The 26,494-nt window shown below is 45.1% G+C and overlaps 1 protein-coding gene across 4 annotated transcripts in view; it reads left to right on the forward strand.

The window, feature by feature from the left end:
* Window positions 1-482: 482 nt before the first annotated feature.
* The window catches only part of LOC128696847 (protein amalgam), a 92,735-nt gene continuing 66,723 nt past the window's right edge, over window positions 483-26,494 (forward strand). For all 4 annotated transcript variants that reach the window (XM_053788256.2, XM_053788259.2, XM_053788258.2 and 1 more), the window contains exon 1: window positions 483-850. In XM_053788256.2, coding sequence (XP_053644231.2) covers window positions 814-850 — 37 coding nt within the window. In that variant the 5' untranslated portion in view covers window positions 483-813. The remainder of the gene's footprint in view (window positions 851-26,494) is intronic.

Raw genomic sequence — 26,494 nt, forward strand, 5'->3', positions numbered from 1 at the left:
TCTTGAAGCAGAGCGAGGTGAGGACCATAGAGACTGACAGCATAAAAGACATGGCTTTATCAGTCTATCGAAAAGGACACAAATCCAGGAGCCAGGGATCGACCCCTCCTCCCCAAATGCAGGGAGACAATTACACGCATACTATTAAATAAATAAATACCAAGCATGCGTCACTGTTCTTGGTAATGATAGTGTACATTGATTCTGTAACGTTGTTGAGCAGGCTACATGAGTACCAGGAAACTCGTGTTAACCCGACCATGACACTGCGTCCCACCTATTGTAAACTCCACCCCTATAGGTGACCCACTTTCAATACTTGAAACTAAAATAAACAGCGTTATGCAAAACCAAGATTAAAAGAACGCTCACATCACATGAAAACTAGGTCATAAAAGGGGAGCACATACAAAGAGTTGCAAGTTAGAGAAACTAGCGTGTTGATAATGAGTGTTGGGGTGGGTGTGAGGGCAGTAGCCAGCCAGCTGCCTTGGGACGAGGGGAGAGTTAGTCAACTCGAGTTCACTCACACACGAGAGAGGTTCGCCATCTATATACCCCATCTTCTCTCTCTATCTCTCCCTCATGAACCATACAACAAACTATATATCCAATATTAAAACTAGATATCCTCTTAAGCATAATTTCGTTTATAGAATCGAGTGAGGTAACTATAGGCATAAGAGGATTAGACACAACGAAGTGATAAATAGTGAGAGATGGCCAGTGACAAGTGCTCCTGAACACTTCCACAAGACTTTAAGTTGTTTATTTGCAAGAGATAAGTGTCAGATAAACTACCTCGTCCTCAAGATGTTCCTCGCTGCCCTCTTCCTGGCCTCGTGCTCTGGTAAGTACTCTCACCTTGACGCCTCACCGGTATCAAGGAAGGTTCCTCGTGAGGCGAAGGTTCTTTGATACCGGTGAGGGTCTCTAATCTAAGGAATTGGACCTGACCTTCCTTTCCTCGACTCAAACCTGATAACCTCCCATTTCCCAGGCGGTGTATGACGGGCTTAGCGCTGGTACGTGAAAAATATTAAAAAGGATCTCGTAGCGTTGTAGATCTGCTAGATTTTGTCCACACAGTAGGTAGAGAAGTTGATAACAATTGTCATATATATATATATATATATATATATATATATATATATATATATATATATATATATATATATATATATATATATATATATATATATAGTTCATTTTATAGTGTTGTGTGGAGGAAGAGTTGACTTTATAGCCAGTTGTCCAGGGGCGGGGCTCATTATGATGTCAGTTATGTAGATGGTAGTTTATTATGATGTCAGCTGTGCAGACGGGAATAATTTCATGTCACTTTGCGTATACAGGGATTCTTTCTCAGTTATGGGAGAGTCTATTGTGATATCAATTTGTGTATACTGATGTCAGTTGTATACACAACCCTCACTTAGGAGAGGATCCCTATGACGATATGGACGTTTCGGTCCAGAACGGACCGAAACGTCGTAATAAGCATATTGCACATCGTTCCATCCACGGCACTGTGACTTTCTTACTCACCTTGATATCAGTTTTGATGTCATACATTATAGAGCCTCGTGTTGATGTCAGCCGTGGTAATATATTATGCTCAAGATATTAACTTTACCGAGAACTGCAAATACCTGGTGGGTTTTGTGTCTCAAGTTTTACCCGGAAAATAATGGTACCATAAAGCTGGTGTGTTCTATATGTTTACCTGTGAAGGTGACACTGCACAGGACTCCAAGCACGGCTGTCAGCACGAGGAGACGCCTCAAGTACACTGTACGTGTCCTGAAGAAGACGAACAAGAAGACAACGGAGATAAATAGTCTTTCATGAAGGAGAACTATTGATTTCTTGTATTTAGAACAGAAAAAAAATGTTTTATTTGTTGAAGATGGAAATGGGTGTACGAGATATCTGCAACATGGGGAATGGGTGAAGAACAACAGTAACAAGAACAGTAGTAACAGTAATAAGAACAGTAACAACAGCAATAATAGGAACAATGGCAACAATAACAGTAACAAAACAGTAGCAGTAACAAGAATAACAATCAAAACAGTGGGTAAGACACATAGGCAACAGTTAGGCAACTTTATTCCGAAACGTTTCGCCTACACAGTAGGCTTCTTCAGTCGAATACAGAAAGTAGGCAGGAACAGTAGAGATGTGAAGACCATGTAATCAGTCCATCACCCTTGAAGTCGTAGAATTTGAGGTCAGTCCCTCGGCCTGGAGAAGTTCAGTTCCATAGTCAGGAACTATCTGAAGATTAAGCGACAGTGCGGAGACTTAAATACTGTCGAAAGGAGAGGTGCAGAGTAGTAGTAGTAGTGAGAATGTAGCCACTGAGAGGTCAGGTCCCTCTCAGATCCAACAGTTCTCACTTGAAAGGGTTGTCTAAGGCGTTTTCTGTACCAAGAGGCCATGTGTTGCAGTGTCTGACAAGATGGATCTGAGAGGGACCTGACCTCTCAGTGGCTACAGTCTCACTACTACTACTACTCTGCACCTCTCCTTTCGACAGTATTTAAGTCTCCGCACTGTCGCTTAATCTTCAGATGGTTCTGTCGACCCTGACAGGAAGAGAGCAGCAGCTGGACTGTACCACAATGGTCACACACAAGGCTGGCGACTCCCTGACCACTGCACGATCCTTCAAGCTGAGTTGGTGGCGATTCAGCAGGCATTGTCACATGCCCTACGACATCGACTCCGACCTGTCATACATGTTGATTCCACGTCTGCAATCAATGCCCTCTCCCATCCTCAACCACAGGACAATGTTCACCTCATCACATCGATCCTGAGCATAATGACAGCCTTAGAAGTTCAGGGTAACAGATCGACATTGAACTGGATCCCCAGCCATGCTGGCATCCGGGGAAATGAGGCGGCAGATGATGCAGCCAAGGCAGCAACAGACTATCCACATGTTGGGATTACTGTCCCAATCAGCCTACGACAGACCAAACTGGTGGCTGCCAGAGCCATGAAACTTATGGGGGAGGTCTTAGGTGATACCCCATCTCAACAGTGGTACCGAGCAGCGACTCAGGGAGAACCCCCTCCATATGATAGAAGCTGGTCCAGAGCGCAGTGTACCGCCATCCATCGGCTTCGTTTGGGCTTTCCCACAGCCAAGATGATGGTAGACAAGGCTGAGGAGGAGATGTGCCAGTACTGTCAGCACGTTGTCCAGCGGCCCCTAACACACTATCTTCTGGAGTGCGAAGTTACTGAGACGCTCCGCAGGCAACTAGGAGTGATATTCCCTCCCGAAGAGGACCCAGAGATGACTGCGGCCACACTAGTGTACCATGGAGTCAACGAACCAGACAAGCTGTTACCTGTGATAACGACATATCCTCCTCCTCGCTAGTGTCCACAGTTAGGAGTACATACGGTGTTGTCGCTTATGAGATGCACCAGTTGAACTGACCAGAAGAGTGCTTGAACAGCATATGTCGCATCATTGTAGAAACCTTTCTCCCTCGGGAGCCAGAGACGGGTCATCGCAAGATTGAGACCCGTGCCAGGACTACGGTCTTGGCGAACATTATACACACATACATACACTTCAACTTCATGCTTCAGAATAGGGACCTTGAAGACGGTACCCTCGTCTAGCACGACTATCCATGACCATTCACCCAGCACTTTGCTGTCCGCTAAAGCTGGGGTGTGGCTCCAATCAACCCTGTAACTGCTGCCTCTGCCCGACTGCGCTTCTCTTTGGGGAAGTCAGCGGAAGATAGAAGACGACATCATCCAACCGGAGGGCCAAGAAAGAAGAAAGATGATTATCGTCACCCCCCACCCGGGGGGCCACTGCCGGGTCACCATCTGGAGAAGACCTGGGCCAGAAGGACCTGCGAATCAACATGAATGAAAATGAACACCAACACACGACACTCCACACAGGAGAGCACAGCGCTAGCACGATCGACACAATGCATTGCCCTTCTAGGGCATGGTTGGTGCCAGAGCCCGAGTTTGTACCTTACAAGATGAGGGGGGTACTTGTGCCTCCTCCCATGGGACACTTAGGTCTCAGACACTCCCTAGACAGGGAGCCAGTGCCGGGCCACCACTTGGAAGGGCCCGGGCCGGGAAAATACCGGCGAATCTTTAACAACAACAACAGCTTAATCTTCAGATAGTTCCTGACTATGGAACTGAACTTCTCCAGGCCGAGGGACTGACAACCTCAAATTCTACGACTTCAAGGGTGATGGACTGATTACATCGTCTTCACATCTCTACTGTTCCTGCCTACTTTCTGTATTCGACTGAAGAAGCCTACTGTGTAGGCGAAACGTTTCGGAATAAAGTTGCCTAACTGTTGCCTATGTGTCTTACCTACCAACCTGTCGGTATTGTATACCATTTTTGATGTTCAATCAAAACAGTACTTGTTGGCAATGCCCTGCCACCAGTCCTGCCACCAACCCTGCCACCAGCCCTGCCACCAGCCCTGCCACCAACCCTGCCACCAGCCCTGCCACCAGTCCTGCCACCAGCCCTGCCACCAGCCCTGCCACCAACCCTGCCACCAACCCTGCCACCAACCCTGCCACCAACCCTGCCACCAACCCTGCCACCAACCCTGCCACCACCCTGCCACCAACCCTGCCACCACCCTGCCACCAACCCTGCCACCAGCCCTGCCACCAACCCTGCAGTGCCCACAGTTCTTCATGTACATAAGTTTACCCTGGGTCTGGGAGGTGTGTTTAGGTGTCTTTATGTCGCATAAACTGTGAGAGTTGGGCACAGCTGGTGCTGTGTCATCTGGTGCTGTGTCATCTGGTGCTGTGTCATCTGGTGCTGTGTCAGCTGGTGATGTGTCAGATAGTACTGTGTCAGTTGATGTGTCAGCTGGTGCTGTGTCAGCTGAAGTGTCAGATAGTACTGTGTCAGCTGGTGCTGTGTCAGCTGGTGATGTGTCAGCTAGTACTGTGTCAGTTGATGTGTCAGCTGGTGCTCCATCAGCTGGTGCTGTGTCAGCTGGTGATGTCAGCTGGTGTATCGTGAGTCTGAAGGTGGTCTATGCCTGATCTGGGACCGTGGAGCGGGGACGGCGATCCCCGGGAAGCAGTTACAGGTAACCTACATGTTAATTACAGGGAACGTGCAAGGAACCTACAGGAACCTATAAGAAACTTACAGGAGATTTCTAGAGGAACTTACAAGGAACCTAGAGCAATCTACAGGGAACCTACAGGGAGCATACAATGATCCAACAGGAACCTACAAGATCCTACAAGGAACCTATAAGGAACCTAAGAGGAACCTACAGGAACTTACAGGAGCTTACGGGATTCTGCAGAAACTTACAAGGAACCTAGAGCAACCTACAAGGAACCTACAGGGAACCTAGAGCAACCTACGGGGAACCTACAAGTAACCTACAGGGAATCTACAAGTAACCTACAAATAACCTCCAAAGAACCTACAAGTAACCTACAGGGAACCTACAAAGAACCTATAAGTAACCTACAGGGAACCTACAAAGAACCTACAAGTAACCTACAGGGAACCTACAGGGAACCTACAAGTAACCTACAGGGAACCTACAAGTAACCTACAGGGAACCTACAAGTAACCTACAGGGAACCTACAAGTAACCTACAGGGAACCTACAAGTAACCTACAGGGAACCTACAAGTAACCTACAGGGAACCCAATACATCAACCTCTCACCTGAGTCAATATATTTGTTTATGTAAGTTCATATCGTCAATATTGATGACTGTCATCACTGTACCTTAGCTTGGTGGAGAGCTCTTGATGCAAGGAGTTGAAACTAGCCTTCCCTTTCCTCGGATCAAACCTAATTACATTTTTTTAATTCCTTCAGGTTCCTTGCTGGTTCAGCTCTTTCTTTCTTGAGAAAATATAATAATAATAATAATAATAATAATTATTATTATTATTATTATTATTATTATTTTAATATCAATATGATAACATTACGTAAGTATTATTATTTTAATATAATTATAGGTATTATATTAATATAAATATAATAATAGCTATTATTATTAGTAGTAGTAGTAGTAATATTATTTCTTCATTGTTATTATTATTAATTATAATACCCATTATCATTGGTAATATTATTATATTGATGTTAATGTAATAATAATTATGATTATTTACACTTGACACTCATCTTTGGCACTGCATCAGCCTGGGTGGCACACCTGCAGCCAGCCTCGCCCGGCTGCCTCACACACACACACTTGCTGGTGCCAGATTTGATGTTCTCCCGTGACACAAAGTTGCGTGTGAAAGGTGACACTCCAGTTTTTTTCTGAGGGTGTTGTCAGCCAGGTTTCAGCTCTTGTACGCTCAGATGCTTGTTGCTGACTCCCGCTGGTTACCTTCGTGGTTTCGTCAGCTATTTTTCCTGGCATTCTGCACTCGAATGCACACCTGTTGGCGTGGTCATTCTTCTGAATATGCTACATTCCACATTTTCCTTGTGTTCTTTCTCATTCTCATCACTAGATGTCCCTCATAACGTCCTTCTTGTTTCTATATATCTCTAGTTAGGCCTCATTTAGATTATACTGCACAGTTCTGGTCACCGTATTACAGAATGGATATAAATGCTCTGGAAAACGTACAGAGGAGGATGACAAAGTTGATCCCATGTATCAGAAATCTTCCCTATGAGGATAAACTGAGGCCCTGAATCTTCACTCTCTAGAAAGGTGTAGAATTAGGGGGCATATGATTGAGGTATATAAATGGAAAACAGGAATAAATAAAGGGGATGTAAATAGCGTGCTAAAAATATCTAACATAGACAGGACTCGCAGCAATTGCTTTAAACTGGAAAAATTCAGATTCAGGAAGGATATAGGAAAGCACTGGTTTGGTAATAGAGTTGTGGATGAATGGAACAAACTCCCGAGTACCGTCATAGAAGCTAAATCGTTGTGTAGTTTTAAAAATAGGTTGGATAAATACATGAGTGGTGACCTGTACTTAACTCAGTGGTGACCTGTACTTAACTTCAGTGGTGACCTGTACTTAACTCTGTGAAGAAGTGTCTTGTTTGCTCCCGTGGACTGAACCAAGATGCCCTCCATCGAGCAACTTTACCAGCAACTTAAGGAAGAATTGAGGGCAGCGAAGATGGAGATACGGCGATTGACCGAGGAAAACAAGAGGATTCGTAGTAGTCCTCCTGTTTCGAGTCCTCAGGTCAAGAAGGGATCGTGGTCAGTGGCTGGACAGCAGGGGACGACGAAGTTGACGATCAAGAAGACGAATGGAAAGCCAGAAACGATGAAGAAGAAAGAGACTGCTGTGGAAACTCCCGTGGAAACCTCCAACGCATTCTCGGTGCTACCCGACGAATGTGAGTCGACTACTGGGATCGTCACGACGAACGACAACAAGGAAGGTAAGAATATAAACCATACCCCCGGCCGGGATTGAACCCGCGGTCATAGAGTCTCAAAACTCCAGCCCGTCGCGCTAGCCACTAGACCAGCCAGCCACAATAAGATTCATCCAACTAGGTATATTTCTACACCATAGGAAAGTTAGCACAGGCACCTCTGTGACCACAAATGCAAGTTTTTACAGACGAATCTCCAGCTAGCGTGGCCGTGGCGAACTCTAGCTCAAGTCCCTTCACTGCCGTCAACATGACTTAAGAAATCGTAATGACACGATTGCAAATAAACCATACCCCCGGCCGGGATTGAACCCGCGGTCATAGAGTCTCAAAACTCCAGCCCGTCGCGACGGCCACGCTAGCTGGAGATTCGTCTGTAAAAACTTGCATTTGTGGTCACAGAGGTGCCTGTGCTAACTTTCCTATGGTGTAGAAATATACCTAGTTGGATGAATCTTATTGTGGCTGGCTGGTCTAGTGGCTAGCGCGACGGGCTGGAGTTTTGAGACTATGACCGCGGGTTCAATCCCGGCCGGGGGTATGGTTTATTTGCAATCGTGTCATTACGATTTCTTAAGTCAAGGTAAGAATATTGTTGTTGTTGGGGATAGCCAGGTTAGATACATGGATAGGGCATTCTGCTTGAAGGACAGGAGTAGGAGACAAAGGGTATGCTTTCCTGGGGCTGGGATGGAGGACATTGTTAGCCGGCTTGACAACATCTTGAACGGTAATGGGATCAATCCTATTATTTGCCTCAGTGCTGGAGGCAATGATGTAGGCAAGCGTAGAAGTGAGGATTTAGTTAGAAAGTTCAGGACAGCTATAGACATGATTAGGAAGAAGGGGGGGGGCGCCCTGTTATATGTGGCATTTTGCCAAGAAGAGGTGTTGGTAATGAATGGTTGTCCAGAGCAATTGGTATTAATTGTTGGCTGGATAAACACTGTAAGGATAATGCAGTACCATTCATTGACAACTGGGACAACTTCTATGGCCGAAATGACATGTATGCCAGGGATGGGGTTCACTTATCCAGGGCAGGTGTGGGTTTTCTTGCTAACTCAGTTGAGGGGGTTGTTAGGACTTTAAACTAGGATTAGTTAGAGGTATGGGTTTAGAAATGATTAATAAAGAGTATGGATATATTGACTTATGCTCTGATATTAAGAATCTTAATAGTAACTGTCATGGAGTAACTCTGGGTAATGATAATTTCAGAAATTGTGTAAAAACAAAGATGAATAGGAAAAATGTGCAGAAGAAAAAACATATGATGGTATTTTATGCTAACAGTCGAAGTGCAAGAAATAAAATTAATGAACTACGTTTGGTAACATGTGCTGGGAACTTTGATATCATTGCATTAACTGAAACGTGGTATGATTTAAAGAGTCGGGATATGACTGCTGAGTGTAATATTCAGGGATTTAAGTTGTTCAATGTGGATAGATGTAATGGGAAGGGGGGAGGAGTTGCATTGTATGTTCGAGAAAATATTAATTGTTGCATAAAAACAGGTATAAAAATAGATGGAGCAGTAACAGAATCTGTTTGGGTAGAGTTCGTGAAGGGTCAAGAAAAACTAATTCTAGGTGTAATATACCGACCTCCAGGCTTGGATCACGATAGAGGGAGACTTCTTTGGGACGAAATTGTTAGGGCTTCTGGACACAGTAACATAGTCATAGTAGGGGACTTTAACTTTAGCCAAATTGACTGGAATTCTTTGACAGGTAATCTAGAGTCCAGTGACTTCATGGAAACAGTTCAAGACTGTTTTCTGAAACAGAGTGTAACTGAGCCTACGAGGGGTAATAATTTGCTAGACCTAGTCTTGTCAAATAAGGAAACACTCGTGAATAATCTGGAGATCACTGAAGAGCTTGGCGCAAGTGATCACAAATCCATCACTTTTAGCATTAATTGGGAATGCAAGAATAATGATAATACAGTAAAAATCCCTGATTTTCGTTCTGCCGATTATAATGGACTTAGGGAACATCTGTCTAACCTTGATTGGGGTTATCTAGCTAATGATTTTATTGACGATAATCATACTTATGAATATGAAGGGATCTGCTTTTATGATTGTTTTCTTAATAATGTACACAGTGCCCAGAGTATATACATTCCCCAGAGAGAAATTCATCACAAACCATTCATCACAATTGTTTGTAATGGCTTGATAAAGCTCCTGGAGAGCGAAACGTTGCCACAATAAATGCCACATTAGTTGCACTTGTGTCCTTTTACTTTACATATTGTCGGTAATTCTACCAACTTTATTACTAACCTAACTTAACACACACACACACACACACACACACACACACACACACACACACACACACCAGGAGCCAGGAGCTATGAATCGACCCTTGCAACCACTCCTAGGTGAGTACACACACACAGTGTTAGGCTCCACACTTTGTTTACTTCTCTTGCATCATTGTTTGCTTTCACACACTGTTGCGTTTTATAAATCAAAGTAACACTATGGGGTATTGAGTGGTGGTCTTACCCTACCCCTGAGAAGGAAGGAGGAACGTACCCACAGTGAGAAACATGCCCCAGGGGATAGACCCAGTGGTTCGGGATGTAGTGGGCAAGTGTATCTCCCCCATGACCTGAGACAAATGGCCCAGCAGGTGAAAGTATAAGTGACGGGAAAAGAGACCAAGGCTGAGGGAAGCTGGAAGGCCGGGAGATAAGGAAGAAAGATGCCGCTGTGATCTATGATCCGACGAGATGTTTGTTTACGTCTGAGCATCACCCAGGGCTAAGATGAGAGAGAGAGGGGAACAGTGATGGAAGGAAGAGGGATAATGAAAGGAGGGGCAGGAAGGAAGATGATGAGAGGAAGGTGGTGAATGAGGATGACCAAGGAGGGTAGAAAGAGTGGCAGGTGATGGTGTGGTACAGTCATCTGTGTGTGTGTGTATATATATATATATATATATATATATATATATATATATATATATATATATATATATATATATATATATATATATATATATATCCAATAGAGTCGGAGACCCTTGGAGCATGGGGCAAGTGTGCTCTAAAGTTCCTCAAACAGCTGGGTGAAAAGCTCATCATAGAAACCAAGGACCACAGAGCGACCAGCTTCCTCTTTCAGAGACTCAGTGACTCAGTGTTGCGATCCAGAGAGGAAATGCCTGCAGCATTCTGGGCACGCGGCCCACCGCAGGGGAGCTGGACGAAGTATTCGAGATGTAGCTCTGAGTTACCTATGTTGTATTACTTTCTGATGTTTTTTTGTGAATGTTTGGCCAATGTATTTTGTCTTTAAATGAAACATACCTGAAATATAGGGGGTGGTAGGAGAAAATTCTCAAACAGCTTCAGGGAGAACCTTGAGTTTTCCCTGAAGCAAGTTTATTCTTTTCTCTGAGGATGAGGGTCCCTATGACAGTTCTAGAGGTGGTACCTTCATATATATATATATATATATATATATATATATATATATATATATATATATATATATATATATATATATATATATATATATATATTGTGTAAAGTGAAGATACTTAAAAAATCCCAAAAAGACATTTGGGCGTTGGTATAGAGAGTAAATATGTGGCTTAAGGTGACCTGACTTACATCTCTTGTGGGAGATTTAGGTCAGGGACGCCAGGAAAGGATTTGTTAGTATACATTATATGAAGCGCTAAACCCCCTTGGGTCGTCGACAGCAGGGTATGGTTGAGACTCGACCCTTTGTCCAGTACAGCGCGAGGAACATGTTTAGAACAGGTGGGGTGCCAAGTTTTGGAAGAGTTGGCACGTTTCTGCAATGAAAATGGGAGATTAATAAATAAGGAAAAGTTTGAGGGGGAACTGTAGATGACGTTTCGCTCCCTCCTGGACTTAACAGATCAGGACAGACAGAAACGTCGTTTGAAGTTTCCTCATTCACTGTGGCTCATGTAATTTGTTCCAACCACGGTACTGTCATTTGTCCCAACCACGATACCGTCATTTGTTCCAACTACGGTACTGTCATTTGTTCCAACCACGATACTGTCACGTGTTCCAACCACGATACTGTCATTTGTTCCAACCACGTTACTGTCATTTGTTCCAACCACGATACTGTCATTTGTTCCAATCACGATACTGTCATTTGTTCCAACTACGGTACTGTCATTTGTTCCAACCACGATACTGTCACGTGTTCCAACCACGATACTGTCATTTGTTCCAACCACGATACTGTCATTTGTTCCAACCACGATACTGTAGCCTGGATGAGAGGTTTGTACAACTATGTATTATGAATGTCACAATTACTGGACGGAGAATCGAGCCTTCACCATCCTGAGGTAAATAACCCGCCACCACCATTCTTAATACTAAGTAACTCTGGAGGCTGAGTGGAGGTGGGAAGTACAGTGCCTGCACTCTGAAGGCTGAGTGGAGGTGGGAAGTACAGTGCCTGCACTCTGAAGGCTGGGTGGAGGTGGGAAGTACAGTGCCTGCACTCTGAAGGCTGAGTGGAGGTGGGAAGTACAGTGCCTGCACTCTGAAGGCTGATTGGAGGTGGGAAGTACAGTGCCTGCACTCTGAAGGCTGGGTGGAGGTGGGAAGTACAGCGCCTGCACTCTGATGGCTGAGTGGAGGTGGGAAGTACAGTGCCTGCACTCTGAAGGCTGGGTGGAGGTGGGAAGTACAGTGCCTGCACTCTGATGGCTGGGTGGAGGTGGGAAGTACAGTGCCTGCACTCTGATGGCTGAGTGGAGGTGGGAAGTACAGCGCCTGCACTCTGAAGGCTGAGTGGAGGTGGGAAGTACAGTGCCTGCACTCTGAAGGCTGGGTGGAGGTGGGAAGTACAGCACCTGCACTCTGATGGCTGAGTGGAGGTGGGAAGTACAGTGCCTGCACTCTGAAGGCTGAGTGGAGGTGGGAAGTACAGTGCCTGCACTCTGATGGCTGAGTGGAGGTGGGAAGTACAGCGCCTGCACTCTGGAGGCTGAGTGGAGGTGGGAAGTACAGTGCCTGCACTCTGAAGGCTGAGTGGAGGTGGGAAGTACAGTGCCTGCACTCTGAAGGCTGAGTGGAGGTGGGAAGTACAGTGCCTGCACTCTGAAGGCTGAGTGGAGGTGGGAAGTACAGTGCCTGCACTCTGAAGACTGGGTGGAGGTGGGAAGTACAGTGCCTGCACTCTGAAGGCTGAGTGGAGGTGGAAAGTACAGTGCCTGCACTCTGAAGGCTGGGTGGAGGTGGGAAGTACAGTGCCTGCACTCTGAAGGCTGGGTGGAGGTGGGAAGTACAGTGCCTGCACTCTGAAGGCTGAGTGGAGGTGGGAAGTACAGTGCCTGCACTCTGAAGGCTGGGTGGAGGTGGGAAGTACAGTGCCTGCACTCTGAAGGCTGGGAGGTGGGAAGTACAGTGCCTGCACTCTGAAGGCTGAGTGGAGGTGGGAAGTACAGTGCCTGCACTCTGAAGGCTGGGTGGAGGTGGGAAGTACAGCGCCTGCACTCTGAAGGCTGAGTGGAGGTGGGAAGTACAGCGCCTGCACTCTGATGGCTGGGTGGAGGTGGGAAGTACAGTGCCTGCACTCTGAAGGCTGGGTGGAGGTGGGAAGTACAGTGCCTGCACTCTGAAGTCTGGGTGGAGGTGGGAAGTACAGTGCCTGCACTCTGATGGCTGGGTGGAGGTGGGAAGTACAGCGCCTGCACTCTGAAGGCTGGGTGGAGGTGGGAAGTACAGCGCCTGCACTCTGGAGGCTGGGTGGAGGTGGGAAGTACAGTGCCTGCACTCTGAAGGCTGGGTGGAGGTGGGAAGTACAGTGCCTGCACTCTGAAGTCTGGGTGGAGGTGGGAAGTACAGTGCCTGCACTCTGATGGCTGGGTGGAGGTGGGAAGTACAGTGCCTGCACTCTGAAGGCTGGGTGGAGGTGGGAAGTACAGTGCCTGCACTGTGATGGCTGGGTGGAGGTGGGAAGTACAGTGTCTGCACTCTGAAGAATGGGTGGAGGTGGGATGTACAGTGTCTGCACTCTGAAGAATGGGTGGAGGTGGGAAGTACAGCGCCTGCACTCTGGAGGCTGGGTGGAGGTGGGAAGTACAGTGCCTGCACTCTGAAGGCTGGGTGGAGGTGGGAAGTACAGTGCCTGCACTCTGAAGTCTGGGTGGAGGTGGGAAGTACAGTGCCTGCACTCTGATGGCTGGGTGGAGGTGGGAAGTACAGCGCCTGCACTCTGGAGGCTGGGTGGAGGTGGGAAGTACAGTGCCTGCACTCTGAAGGCTGGGTGGAGGTGGGAAGTACAGCGCCTGCACTCTGAAGGCTGGGTGGAGGTGGGAAGTACAGTGCCTGCACTCTGATGGCTGGGTGGAGGTGGGAAGTACAGTGCCTGCACTCTGAAGGCTGGGTGGAGGTGGGAAGTACAGTGCCTGCACTCTGATGGCTGGGTGGAGGTGGGAAGTACAGTGTCTGCACTCTGAAGAATGGGTGGAGGTGGGATGTACAGTGTCTGCACTCTGAAGAATGGGTGGAGGTGGGAAGTACAGCGCCTGCACTCTGGAGGCTGGGTGGAGGTGGGAAGTACAGTGCCTGCACTCTGAAGGCTGGGTGGAGGTGGGAAGTACAGTGCCTGCACTCTGATGGCTGGGTGGAGGTGGGATGTACAGTGTCTGCACTCTGAAGAATGGGTGGAGGTGGGATGTACAGTGTCTGCACTCTGAAGAATGGGTGGAGGTGGGATGTACAGTGTCTGCACTCTGAAGGATGGGTGGAGGTGGGATGTACAGTATCTGCACTCTGAAGAATGGGTGGAGGTGGGATGTACAGTATCTGCACTCTGAAGGATGGGTGGAGGTGGGATGTATAGTATCTGCACTCTGAAGGCTGGGTGGAGGTGGGATGTACAGTGTCTGCACTCTGAAGGCTGGGTGGAGGTGGGATGTACAGTGTCTGCACTCTGAAGAATGAGTGGAGGTGGGATGTACAGCGTCTGCACTCTGAAGGCTGGGTGGAGGTGGGATGTACAGTGTCTGCACTCTGAAGGCTGGGTGGAGGTGGGATGTACAGTGTCTGCACTCTGAAGGCTGGGTGGAGGTGGGATGTACAGTGTCTGCACTCTGAAGGCTGGGTGGAGGTGGGATGTACAGTGTCTGCACTCTGAAGGCTGGGTGGAGGTGGGATGTACAGTATCTGCACTCTGAAGGCTGGGTGGAGGTGGGATGTACAGTGTCTGCACTCTGAAGGCTGGGTGGAGGTGGGATGTACAGTGTCTGCACTCTGAAGGCTGGGTGGAGGTGGGATGTACAGTGTCTGCACTCTGAAGGCTGGGTGGAGGTGGGATGTACAGTGCCTGCACTCTGAAGGATGGGTGGAGGTGGGATGTACAGTGTCTGCACTCTGAAGGATGGGTGGAGGTGGGATGTACAGTGCACTCTGAAGGCTGGGTGGAGGTGGGATGTACAGTGTCTGCACTCTGAAGGCTGGGTGGAGGTGGGATGTACAGTGTCTGCACTCTGAAGGCTGGGTGGAGGTGGGATGTACAGTGTCTGCACTCTGAAGGCTGGGTGGAGGTGGGATGTACAGTGTCTGCACTCTGAAGGCTGGGTGGAGGTGGGATGTACAGTGTCTGCACTCTGAAGGATGGGTGGAGGTGGGATGTACAGTGCCTGCACTCTGAAGGCTGGGTGGAGGTGGGATGTACAGTGTCAGCACTCTGAAGGATGGGTGGAGGTGGGATGTACAGTGTCAGCACTCTGAAGGCTGGGTGGAGGTGGGATGTACAGTGTCAGCACTCTGAAGGATGGGTGGAGGTGGGATGTACAGTGTCAGCACTCTGAAGGCTGGGTGGAGGTGGGATGTACAGTGTCTGTATCCCGAGAGACTGATCTGTATCCCGAGAGACTGACGGGTTTTACCGCTTCGTCAAGAAATGCATAAAATATGCATTGATAAATATGCTAGGTAAAGTGTGTGTCAGAATTCAATTACAAAGAAGTGATGAGGAGAAGAAAGTATTTAAATAGATGATTTGAGTACTTAGATAATGGAGCCACATACTGCATTTATGGAACCGAAAACGACATGTGTGACTTTGATCTTGTGTTTAGAAACGACGTTGTAAGAATGAGTGCTGGAGAGTGTTAGCAACGGCTTTGATCTTCAACCATAATAAATAATATTTAATTGTGCTGCAGCTGCTTTTAGAAGATGATGTAGTGCTTTTGTGACACTCAGAAGTTTAGTGGATTTAGAAGGGAGTGTGAAAGCAGCAGTGAGCAAGGTGATGAGAGAAAATGAAATCTAGGGAATGAAAGAATGTAGGTCACATTGGAAGGAGTATAGTGTTAAAGCACCTGGATATTTGTGTGGGTGTGTGGGTTGGTGAGGTGGGTGTGTGGGTTGGTGAGGTGGGTGTGTGGGTTGGGGAGGTGGGTGTGTGGGTTGGGGAGGTGGGTGTGTGGGTTGGTGAAGAAAATCAGAGAATAGTGTAGCGACAGTGTGTGTGTGTGTGTGTGTGTGTGTGTGTGTGTGTGTGTGTGGTCACCTATTTGTGTTCACATCTTTGTGGTGGCAGGGGTCGAGTCTCAGCTCCTTGTCATGCCTCTTAGCTTGTTGATTGCCGGATTTATTCTTTTCAAGCCTCGTGGGTCCTGTCATACCTATTCTTAAAACTACGTATGGTGCCTGCCTCCACTATATCGTGAAGATTATACTATTTCCTAACCAACCTGAGGATGAAAACAATAATATTCCTTAATATCCCTGTCACTCATCTGTGTCACAGCCTCTCTAACAGCCTATCCCTGTCTCATCAATTGAGTCCTCTGAGTATTTTGCTAAACCTTATCCTCTTTATGCTCATGTACTTTTCCCTTTGCATGCAATGAGGTGGAGGAGGCTGGGCTTAGAAGATGCAGGGATATGGTTCTCGCAACACGCAACAACCGAAACACATCTGGTTATAATATCAGTAGCGCGGTGCCCCAGAAAGTGTGAAGCTGTGTTGTTGGTTTTCAGGTAAAGATGGTGGTGCTGGTTGCCAGAAATATCACAACCTGGAGCTCCGTGAACTGTCGCGAATTTATTGTGACACAAGCTAACAGTGTTTATACTTTACCCTCCTGACCTGTATGCTACAAATCTTAAGTGTGGCACGTTGTATACTGGCAAGCAGGTGGGTAAGCAGATGGGTGGGCAGACATGTTGGCTGGTAGGCAGACAGGTGGTCTTGAAGGAAGGCAGAAAAACAGTGAAGCAGGCAGGTGGGTTGGCACTCACCTCTAGAAACATTATCAAGAAACATCAGCCACTGTGTCTGAGTTTCCCCTTTATTTCCACCCAACACAGAGCACTCAAAAAAAGAGGAGGTTGGATTCGACCTAATGAGAACATAAGAACATAAGAAAGAAGGAACACTGTAACAGGCCTACTGACCCATGCGGAGCAGGTCCATGTCTCCCCCCCCCCGGATTAGCCCAATGACCCACCCACTCTGGTCACCTCCACTCAAGGAAGGAGCACGGCACCAGACCCAGCAGCACAAGCTAGTCAGGTCCAACTTACACCCACTCATGTATAACAACCAGTAAAGAGGCGGGGGCCAGGAGCTGTGACTCGATCCCTGCAACCACATGTAAGTTAGTACATATAGGGGGGTACACACAATATTTATGGTGGCATTACTCAGCACAAGGATCTGACTCCGTCATCGACCTGAATTACTGTACAACAGTGTTGTGTCTCTAACTCGCGCTGAATTAATGGACAGCTGGACTCCCTCCGTCCCTTGTTCCTCACTCTCCATATTCATCATTCCCTCCCTTGTTCCTCACTCTCCATACTATCATTCCCTCCCTTGTTCCTCACTCTCCATATTCATCATTCTCTCCCTTGTTCCTCACTCTCCATATTATCATTCCCTCCCTGTTCCTCACTCTCAATATTCATCATTCCCTCCCTTGTTCCTCACTCTCCATATTCATCATTCTCTCCCTTGTTCCTCACTCTCCATATTATCATTCCCTCCCTGTTCCTCACTCTCAATATTCATCATTCCCTCCCTTGTTCCTCACTCTCAATATTCATCATTCCCTCCCTTGTTCCTCACTCTCCATATTCATCATTCCCTCCCTTGTTCCTCACTCTCCATATTATCATTCCCTCCCTTGTTCCTCACTCTCCATGTTCATCATTCCCTCCCTTGTTCCTCACTCTCCATATTATCATTCCCTCCCTTGTTCCTCACTCTCCATATTATCATTCCCTCCCTTGTTCCTCACTCTCCATATTATCATTCCCTCCCTTGTTCCTCACTCTCAATATTCATCATTCCCTCCCTTGTTCCTCACTCTCAATATTCATCATTCCCTCCCTTGTTCCTCACTCTCAATATTCATCATTCCCTCCCTTGTTCCTCACTCTCAATATTCATCATTCCCTCCCTTGTTCCTCACTCTCCATATTCATCATTCCCTCCCTTGTTCCTCACTCTCCATATTCATCATTCCTTCCCTTGTGTGCCTCACTCTCCATATTCATCATTCCCTCCCTTGTTCCTCACTCTCCATATTCATCATTCCCTCCCTTGTGTGCCTCACTCTCCATATTCATCATTCTCTCCCTTGTTCCTCACTCTCCATATTATCATTCCCTCCCTGTTCCTCACTCTCAATATTCATCATTCCCTCCCTTGTTCCTCACTCTCAATATTCATCATTCCCTCCCTTGTTCCTCACTCTCCATATTATCATTCCCTCCCTGTTCCTCACTCTCAATATTCATCATTCCCTCCCTTGTTCCTCACTCTCAATATTCATCATTCCCTCCCTTGTGTGCCTCACTCTCCATATTCATCATTCCCTCCATTGTGTGTCTCACTCTCCATATTCATCATTCCCTCCCTTGTTCCTCACTCTCCATATTATCATTCCCTCCCTGTTCCTCACTCTCAATATTCATCATTCCCTCCCTTGTTCCTCACTCTCCATATTCATCATTCCCTCCCTTGTGTGCCTCACTCTCCATATTCATCATTCCCTCCCTTGTGTGTCTCACTCTCCATATTCATCATTCCCTCCCTTGTTCCTCACTCTCCATATTATCATTCCCTCCCTGTTCCTCACTCTCCATATTCATCATTCCCTCCCTTGTTCCTCACTCTCCATATTCATCATTCCCTCCCTTGTTCCTCACTCTCCATACTCATCATTCCCTCCCTTGTTCCTCACTCTCCATATTCATCATTCCCTCCCTTGTTCCTCACTCTCCATATTCATCATTCCCTCCCTTGTGTGCCTCACTCTCCATATTCATCATTCCCTCCCTTGTTCCTCACTCTCCATATTCATCATTCCCTCCCTTGTGTGCCTCACTCTCCATATTCATCATTCCCTCCCTTGTTCCTCACTCTCCATACTCATCATTCCCTCCCTTGTTCCTCACTCTCCATATTCATCATTCCCTCCCTTGTTCCTCACTCTCCATATTCATCATTCCCTCCCTTGTTCCTCACTCTCCATATTCATCATTCCCTCCCTTGTTCCTCACTCTCCATATTCATCATTCCCTCCCTTGTGTGCCTCACTCTCCATACTCATCATTCCCTCCCTTGTTCCTCACTCTCCATATTCATCATTCCCTCCCTTGTTCCTCACTCTCCATACTCATCATTCCCTCCCTTGTTCCTCACTCTCCATATTCATAATTCCCTCCCTTGTTCCTCACTCTCACTATTCATCATTCCCTCCCTTGTTCCTCACTCTCCATATTCATCATTCCCTCCCTTGTTCCTCAATCTCCATATGATCATTCCTTCCCTTGTTCCTCACTCTCACTATTCATCATTCCCTCCCTTGTTCCTCACTCTCCATATTCATCATTCCCTCCCTTGTTCCTCACTCTCCATATTCATCATTCCCTCCCTTGTTCCTCACTCTCCATATTCATCATTCCCTCCCTTGTTCCTCACTCTCACTATTCATCATTCCCTCCCTTGTTCCTCACTCTCCATATTCATCATTCCCTCCCTTGTTCCTCACTCTCCATATTCATCATTCCCTCCCTTGTTCCTCACTCTCACTATTCATCATTCCCTCCCTTGTTCCTCACTCTCCATATTCATCATTCCCTCCCTTGTTCCTCACTCTCCATATTCATCATTCCTTCCCTTGTTCCTCACTCTCACTATTCATCATTCCCTCCCTTGTTCCTCACTCTCCATATTCATCATTCCCTCCCTTGTTCCTCACTCTCCATATTCATCATTCCCTCCCTTGTTCCTCACTCTCCATATTCATCATTCCCTCCCTTGTTCCTCACTCTCACTATTCATCATTCCCTCCCTTGTTCCTCACTCTCCATATTCATCATTCCCTCCCTTGTTCCTCACTCTCCATATTCATCATTCCCTCCCTTGTTCCTCACTCTCACTATTCATCATTCCCTCCCTTGTTCCTCACTCTCCATATTCATCATTCCCTCCCTTGTTCCTCACTCTCCATATTCATCATTCCTTCCCTTGTTCCTCACTCTCACTATTCATCATTCCCTCCCTTGTTCCTCACTCTCCATATTCATCATTCCCTCCCTTGTTCCTCACTCTCCATATTCATCATTCCCTCCCTTGTTCCTCACTCTCACTATTCATCATTCCCTCCCTTGTTCCTCACTCTCCATATTCATCATTCCCTCCCTTGTTCCTCACTCTCCATATTCATCATTCCCTCCCTTGTTCCTCACTCTCCATATTCATCATTCCCTCCCTTGTTCCTCACTCTCCATATTCATCATTCCCTCCCTTGTTCCTCACTCTCCACTGACTAGTGTTTATTGCACCTTTATATTCGAGTTTTATAACTGTTTCAGTTTTTTCAAACATCTTTAGCACGTGATTGGATTTTGGATTTTACCGTCGAAGCGGTTTTTATTTTTTTCTAATACTTTTACATCATCAGCGAACTGGAGCACATCTGACTAACTCTTCTGGTATGTCATCCACTCATACAAAAAACAGCAATGGTCCCAATACTGACCCATGCAGAACCTCGTTTATTATTGTCCCATTCTGACACCTCAGAAAATCACTCTGTCTCATTAAGTACTCTGATTCACAGTAGTGTATTCCTTGTTAGGTAAGACACATATGCAACAGTTAGGTATCTTTATTTCGAAACGTTTCGCCAACACAGTAGGCTTCTTCAGTCGAGTACAGAAAAGTTGATAGAAGCAGAAGATTCTTGAAGACGATGTAATCAGTCCATCACCCTTGAAGTTTTGAGGTGGTCAGTCCCTCAGTCTGGAGAAGAGCATTGTTCCATAGTCTGAAACAATATGGAATTGAAGTGACAGGATGGAGCCTTATATACCGCCAGGAGGTGAGATGTAGGCCACTATAAGAGGTAAGAATGTAGTCGTTGGAAGGTCAGGTCCCTCTCAAATCCAGCCATTCTCACTAGTAGAAGTTGAAGGGTGATGGACTGATTACATCAAATTCAAGAATCTTCTGCTTCTATCAACTTTTCTGTACTCGACTGAAGAAGCCTACTGTGTAGGCGAAACGTTTCGAAATAAAGATACCTAACTGTTGCATATGTGTCTTACCTAACAACCTGTCGGTATTTTATACCATTTTAATGTTCAGTGCATTCCTTGTTAGTTCTGACTGTTCCTCAGAATTTTATCCCAGTCACTACAGACGTACATTATCGATAACATCATCTCGCAGTCCGCCTACACCTTGCCCTCTTGCTCTCACCGTTGCCACATTACAGTTCCTCTTTCAGAGACTTCCATCAGGTTTATGAGGCAAGAGTTGCCATCTGTTAACTTGTGCTGGCTATTATTATTTTTTTAAATCACTTCTTTTCAAGTGCCCCGCCACTGTCTTGATTATTTTCTCTCTTACCTTCCATAGAATACTTGTCAGTGATGGTGGTTTGTAGCTCAACGCTCGCCCTGTCTCATTTTTTCTCGACATTACGACTACTATTACTGTCGTCCAGATTTCTTTTGATATCTAGTTTCCATTCTTCCCTCAGTGTTTAATTCCAAAAGGTATTCAAATTGAATTTGTGTATGTGTACTAGGTGTGTGTATATGTGTAGTTGTGTGTGTCCGTGTGTGGGTACCAAGTTATATTTAACTAGCTGTGTTTGAAGGGGTGAGGGGGGTCGAGTCATAGCTCCTGGCCCTCTTTAATACCACCCTGCTTTACTGATTCCTGGCCCCATGGGCCTTACGTTACATCCTCACACCACGAATGATAAGCACCCAAATTCGGACGGTAATCCGAGGAACGGAAGAGTAATTCCAGTTTCTTTTATCAGAAATACTCCACCATTGATGGCTTCCCCTGATGACTTAAACATTGATAATATCCTACAACAGTATAAGAATTGAGGTCTGGCATATGTCTCCTGTACTGTACTGACCGGCAGGAGAATGATCCAAAACACGACGTTTAAGAGAGGAATTTTATGACGACATTTCGATCCATCCTGGACCATTGTCAATTCACACAGCTGTGACTTGGCAATAGTCCAGAACGGACCGAAACGTTGTCATTAGTTTCTTCTAAGTGCGGGTTGTCGCTGAAGTGTTTCAACCCCGGTACTGTGACTTTTGTTTTATTCAAGGTGGAGAGAGGAAGGTTATGGAGTGGGAGAGAGGACGAGTGGGCAAGATAAACTGTGAGAGGGAGGAAGAGTGGGCAAGATAAACTGTGAGAGGGAGGAAGAGTGGGCAAGATAAACTGTGAGAGGGAGGAAGAGTGGGCAAGATAAACTGTGAGAGGGAGGACGAGTGGGCAAGATAAACTGTGAGAGAGAGGACGAGTGGGCAAGGTAAACTGTGAGAGGGAGGAAGAGTGGGCAAGATAAACTGTGAGAGGGAGGAAGAGTGGGCAAGATAAACTGTGAGAGGGAGGAAGAGTGGGCAAGATAAACTGTGAGAGGGAGGAAGAGTGGGCAAGATAAACTGTGAGAGGGAGGAAGAGTGGGCAAGATAAACTGTGAGAGGGAGGACGAGTGGGCAAGATAAACTGTGAGAGGGAGGAAGAGTGGGCAAGATAAACTGTGAGAGGGAGGAAGAGTGGGCAAGATAAACTGTGAGAGGGAGGAAGAGTGGGCAAGATAAACTGTGAGAGGGAGGACGAGTGGGCAAGATAAACTGTGAGAGGGAGGAAGAGTGGGCAAGATAAACTGTGAGAGGGAGGAAGAGTGGGCAAGATAAACTGTGAGAGGGAGGACGAGTGGGCAAGATAAACTGTGAGAGGGAGGAAGAGTGGGCAAGATAAACTGTGAGAGGGAGGAAGAGTGGGCAAGATAAATTGTGAGAGGGAGGAAGAGTGGGCAAGATAAATTGTGAGAGGGAGGAAGAGTGGGCAAGATAAACTGTGAGAGGGAGGAAGGAAGAGAGGCAGACAGATGAAGATGGACAGGGAGAGAAAAAAAATAAGGGGGGAAATATATGATAAGAGGGAGAAGCCTTGAGTAAACATTAAGACTGCAGGTGGGTAGCATCACCACACACACCCGTGTGCACAGCTTGTGCCTGACCAACCAACTAACATTAACACAGAACAGCCATGAGTGATACTCTCTCTCTCTCTCATATATATATATATATATATATATATATATATATATATATATATATATATATATATATATATATATATATATTATATATATATATTATATATATATATTATATATATATATATTATATATATATTATATATATATATATTATATATATATTATATATATATATTATATATATATATTATATATATATATATATTATATATATATATTATATATATATATATTATATATATATATTATATATATATATATTATATATATATATATATTATATATATATATTATATATATATATATATTATATATATATATATATTATATATATATATTATATATATATATATATTATATATATATATATATTATATATATATATATTATATATATATATATTATATATATATATATATATATATATATATATACATACATATACATATGCACATATATATATATATATATATATATATATATATATATATGTCGTGCCGAATAGGCAGAACTTGCGATCTTGGCTTAAATAGCAACGCTCATCATGCCATATATGACAAGTGAAAATTTGTGTATGCAATAATTTCACCAAAATCATTCTGAACCTAACGAAAAAAATATATTTCACTGTGTTTGTTAAGTATTAAATTATTGTAAACAAATCTAAAATATATTTAGTTGGGTTAGGCTAAAATAAATTGCGCTTGTTATAATAAGGTTAGGTAAGTTTTCTAAGATTCTTTTGGAGCAAAATTATAAATTTTTACATTAACATTAATGAAAAAAATATATCTTTAAACGTATAAGAGAAAATTTTAGAAAGGACTTAATTTTAAATGAGTTCTTGCTAATTGACCAGTTTTACATATTCGGCACGACATATATATATATATATATATATATATATATATATATAACGTGCAATTAGCAAGAACTTATTTAAAATTAAGTCCTTTCTAAAATTTTCTCTTATACGTTTAAGGATACTTTTTTTCAATTATGTTAATGTAAAAATTAATAATTTTGTACGAAAAGAACCTTAGAAAACCTACCTAACCTTATTATAACAAGCGCAATTTAATTTAGTCTAAGCCTTATTCGGCAAGAAGAGCATTGCTATATAAGCCAAAATAGCAAGTTTTACCTATTCGGCACGATATATATATATATATTGTATTCGTAATTTATAAGCATGATTTCCATGATAAAAGTGGATTGAAAACGATTTGAGTCGAGTTGGATTTAATTCCACTTCTCCATAAAGTGAGATTATGGTGACAAGGCGACATTAAAATTAAGGACAATCTTCATGAAAAGTAAACGAGATGATTGGTAGTCGTCACCATTCATAATGCAAACTAACAATGCAACTTCTGAAAACCTCCAATTTTGGGTTACATAATAGGAGGAAGTGCTTGAGTGTCAGCCTTCTGCGTACCCCGTGGTCTGGTGGCTAGAACTATCACTTCACACGGCCAGGGTCTGGGTTCGATTCCCAGCGAAGGTAGAAACATTGGGCGTGTTTCTTTACACCGGTTATCTATGTTCACCCATCAATAACATGGGTACCTGGGAGTTGGTCGACTGGTGTGGGTCGCATCCTGGGACAAGGACCTAATTTGCCCAAAATGCTCTGCATAACAAGCAGCTTTCAATATAGTAATATGTCTTGATGTCAGCTAGGTACAACTGTATACCTTGTACATGTACTTGTAGTAAATAAAGATTATTATTATTATTATTATTATTATTATTATTATTATTATTATTATTATTGCTACCGGGTGTAAGCCAAGTCTCGGTTATTACGCCGTGGAAAAATGGAGGGAATATAATGATCAGAGTACACGACAAACTCATTCCGCTCAACAGAATGTAAGTCAAACGTGAGAGACCAGGGAGTGATCATGTCAGAAGATCTCACGTTCAAGGAGCAGAGCAACGTTATTATCGCAGCTGGAAAGAAACTAATAGGTTGGATAACTAGAACCTTCAAAACAAGGGACGCCAAGCCGAACTTGATTACCTCCCAATTGCCTGAGTTGTATGACCCCTGTGGATTTAGTGCTCCATCGATATAATTCGAATGAAAACAAGATGCATTTCGGTCGCTGCATGATCCGATAAAAGTATTCCCGTAATGCATTCCCCCAGCTCCCTGGACGCCACTATTTGCAAAAGGCATAGTGCAGAGTGCGGCACAAGCCTGTAATGCAGATAAATATTAATGTTAAAGAATTTAATTGAAACAACCTGTGTATGAGACACCTGGAGGATGACTACTTTCCTGATCCTCCAAATTAATATACAACATTTTGCAACCTTTCAATATAAATTAATATATAACATTTTGGAACCTTTCAATATAAATTAAATAATTTTTAACTTTCTGACAAACTCGAGTACAATGGAAAATAGAAAGTAATCGTCCTTACCCTGATGCCATCACCAACAAGCTGGTTGTTTGCTCCAGTGTAGTGTGTGTTTGTTGCCCCAGTGTAGTCCGTGGGTTGCTTGCTCCAGTGTAGCGTGTGTGGGTTGCTTGCTCCAGTGTAGCGTGTGTGGGTTGCTTGCTCCAGTGTAGCGTGTGTGGGTTGCTTGCTCCAGTGTAGTGTGTGTGGGTTGCTTGCTCCAGTGTAGCGTGTGTGGGTTGCTTGCTCCAGTGTAGTGTGTGTGGGTTGCTTGTTCCGTTGTAGCGTGTGTGGGTTGCTTGCTCCAGTGTAGTGTGTGTGGGTTGCTTGTTCCAGTGTAGCGTGTGTGGGTTGCTTGCTCCAGTGTAGCGTGTGTGGGTTGCTTGCTCCAGTGTAGTGTGTGTGGGTTGCTTGCTCCAGTGTAGCGTGTGTGGGTTGCTTGCTCCAGTGTAGTGTGTGTGGGTTGCTTGCTCCAGTGTAGTGTGTGTGGGTTGCTTGCTCCAGTGTAGCGTGTGTGGGTTGCTTGCTCCAGTGTAGTGTGTGTGGGTTGCTTGTTCCGTTGTAGCGTGTGTGGGTTGCTTGCTCCAGTGTAGTGTGTGTGGGTTGCTTGTTCCAGTGTAGCGTGTGTGGGTTGCTTGTTCCAGTGTAGCGTGTGTGGGTTGCTTGCTCCAGTGTAGCGTGTGTGGGTTGCTTGTTCCAGTGTAGCGTGTGTGGGTTGCTTGCTCCAGTGTAGCGTGTGTGGGTTGCTTGTTCCAGTGTAGCGTGTGTGGGTTGCTTGTTCCAGTGTAGCGTGTGTGGGTTGCTTGTTCCAGTGTAGCGTGTGTGGGTTGCTTGTTCCAGTGTAGCGTGTGTGGGTTGCTTGTTCCAGTGTAGCGTGTGTGGGTTGCTTGCTCCAGTGTAGTGTGTGTGGGTTGCTTGTTCCAGTGTAGCGTGTGTGGGTTGCTTGCTCCAGTGTAGCGTGTGTGGGTTGCTTGTTCCAGTGTAGCGTGTGTGGGTTGCTTTCTCCAGTGTAGCGTGTGTGGGTTGCTTGCTCCAGTGTAGCGTGTGCGGGTTGCTTG

The sequence above is a fragment of the Cherax quadricarinatus genome, chromosome 52 (genome assembly GCF_038502225.1).
Source record: "Cherax quadricarinatus isolate ZL_2023a chromosome 52, ASM3850222v1, whole genome shotgun sequence".
Classification (NCBI taxonomy): domain Eukaryota; kingdom Metazoa; phylum Arthropoda; class Malacostraca; order Decapoda; family Parastacidae; genus Cherax; species Cherax quadricarinatus.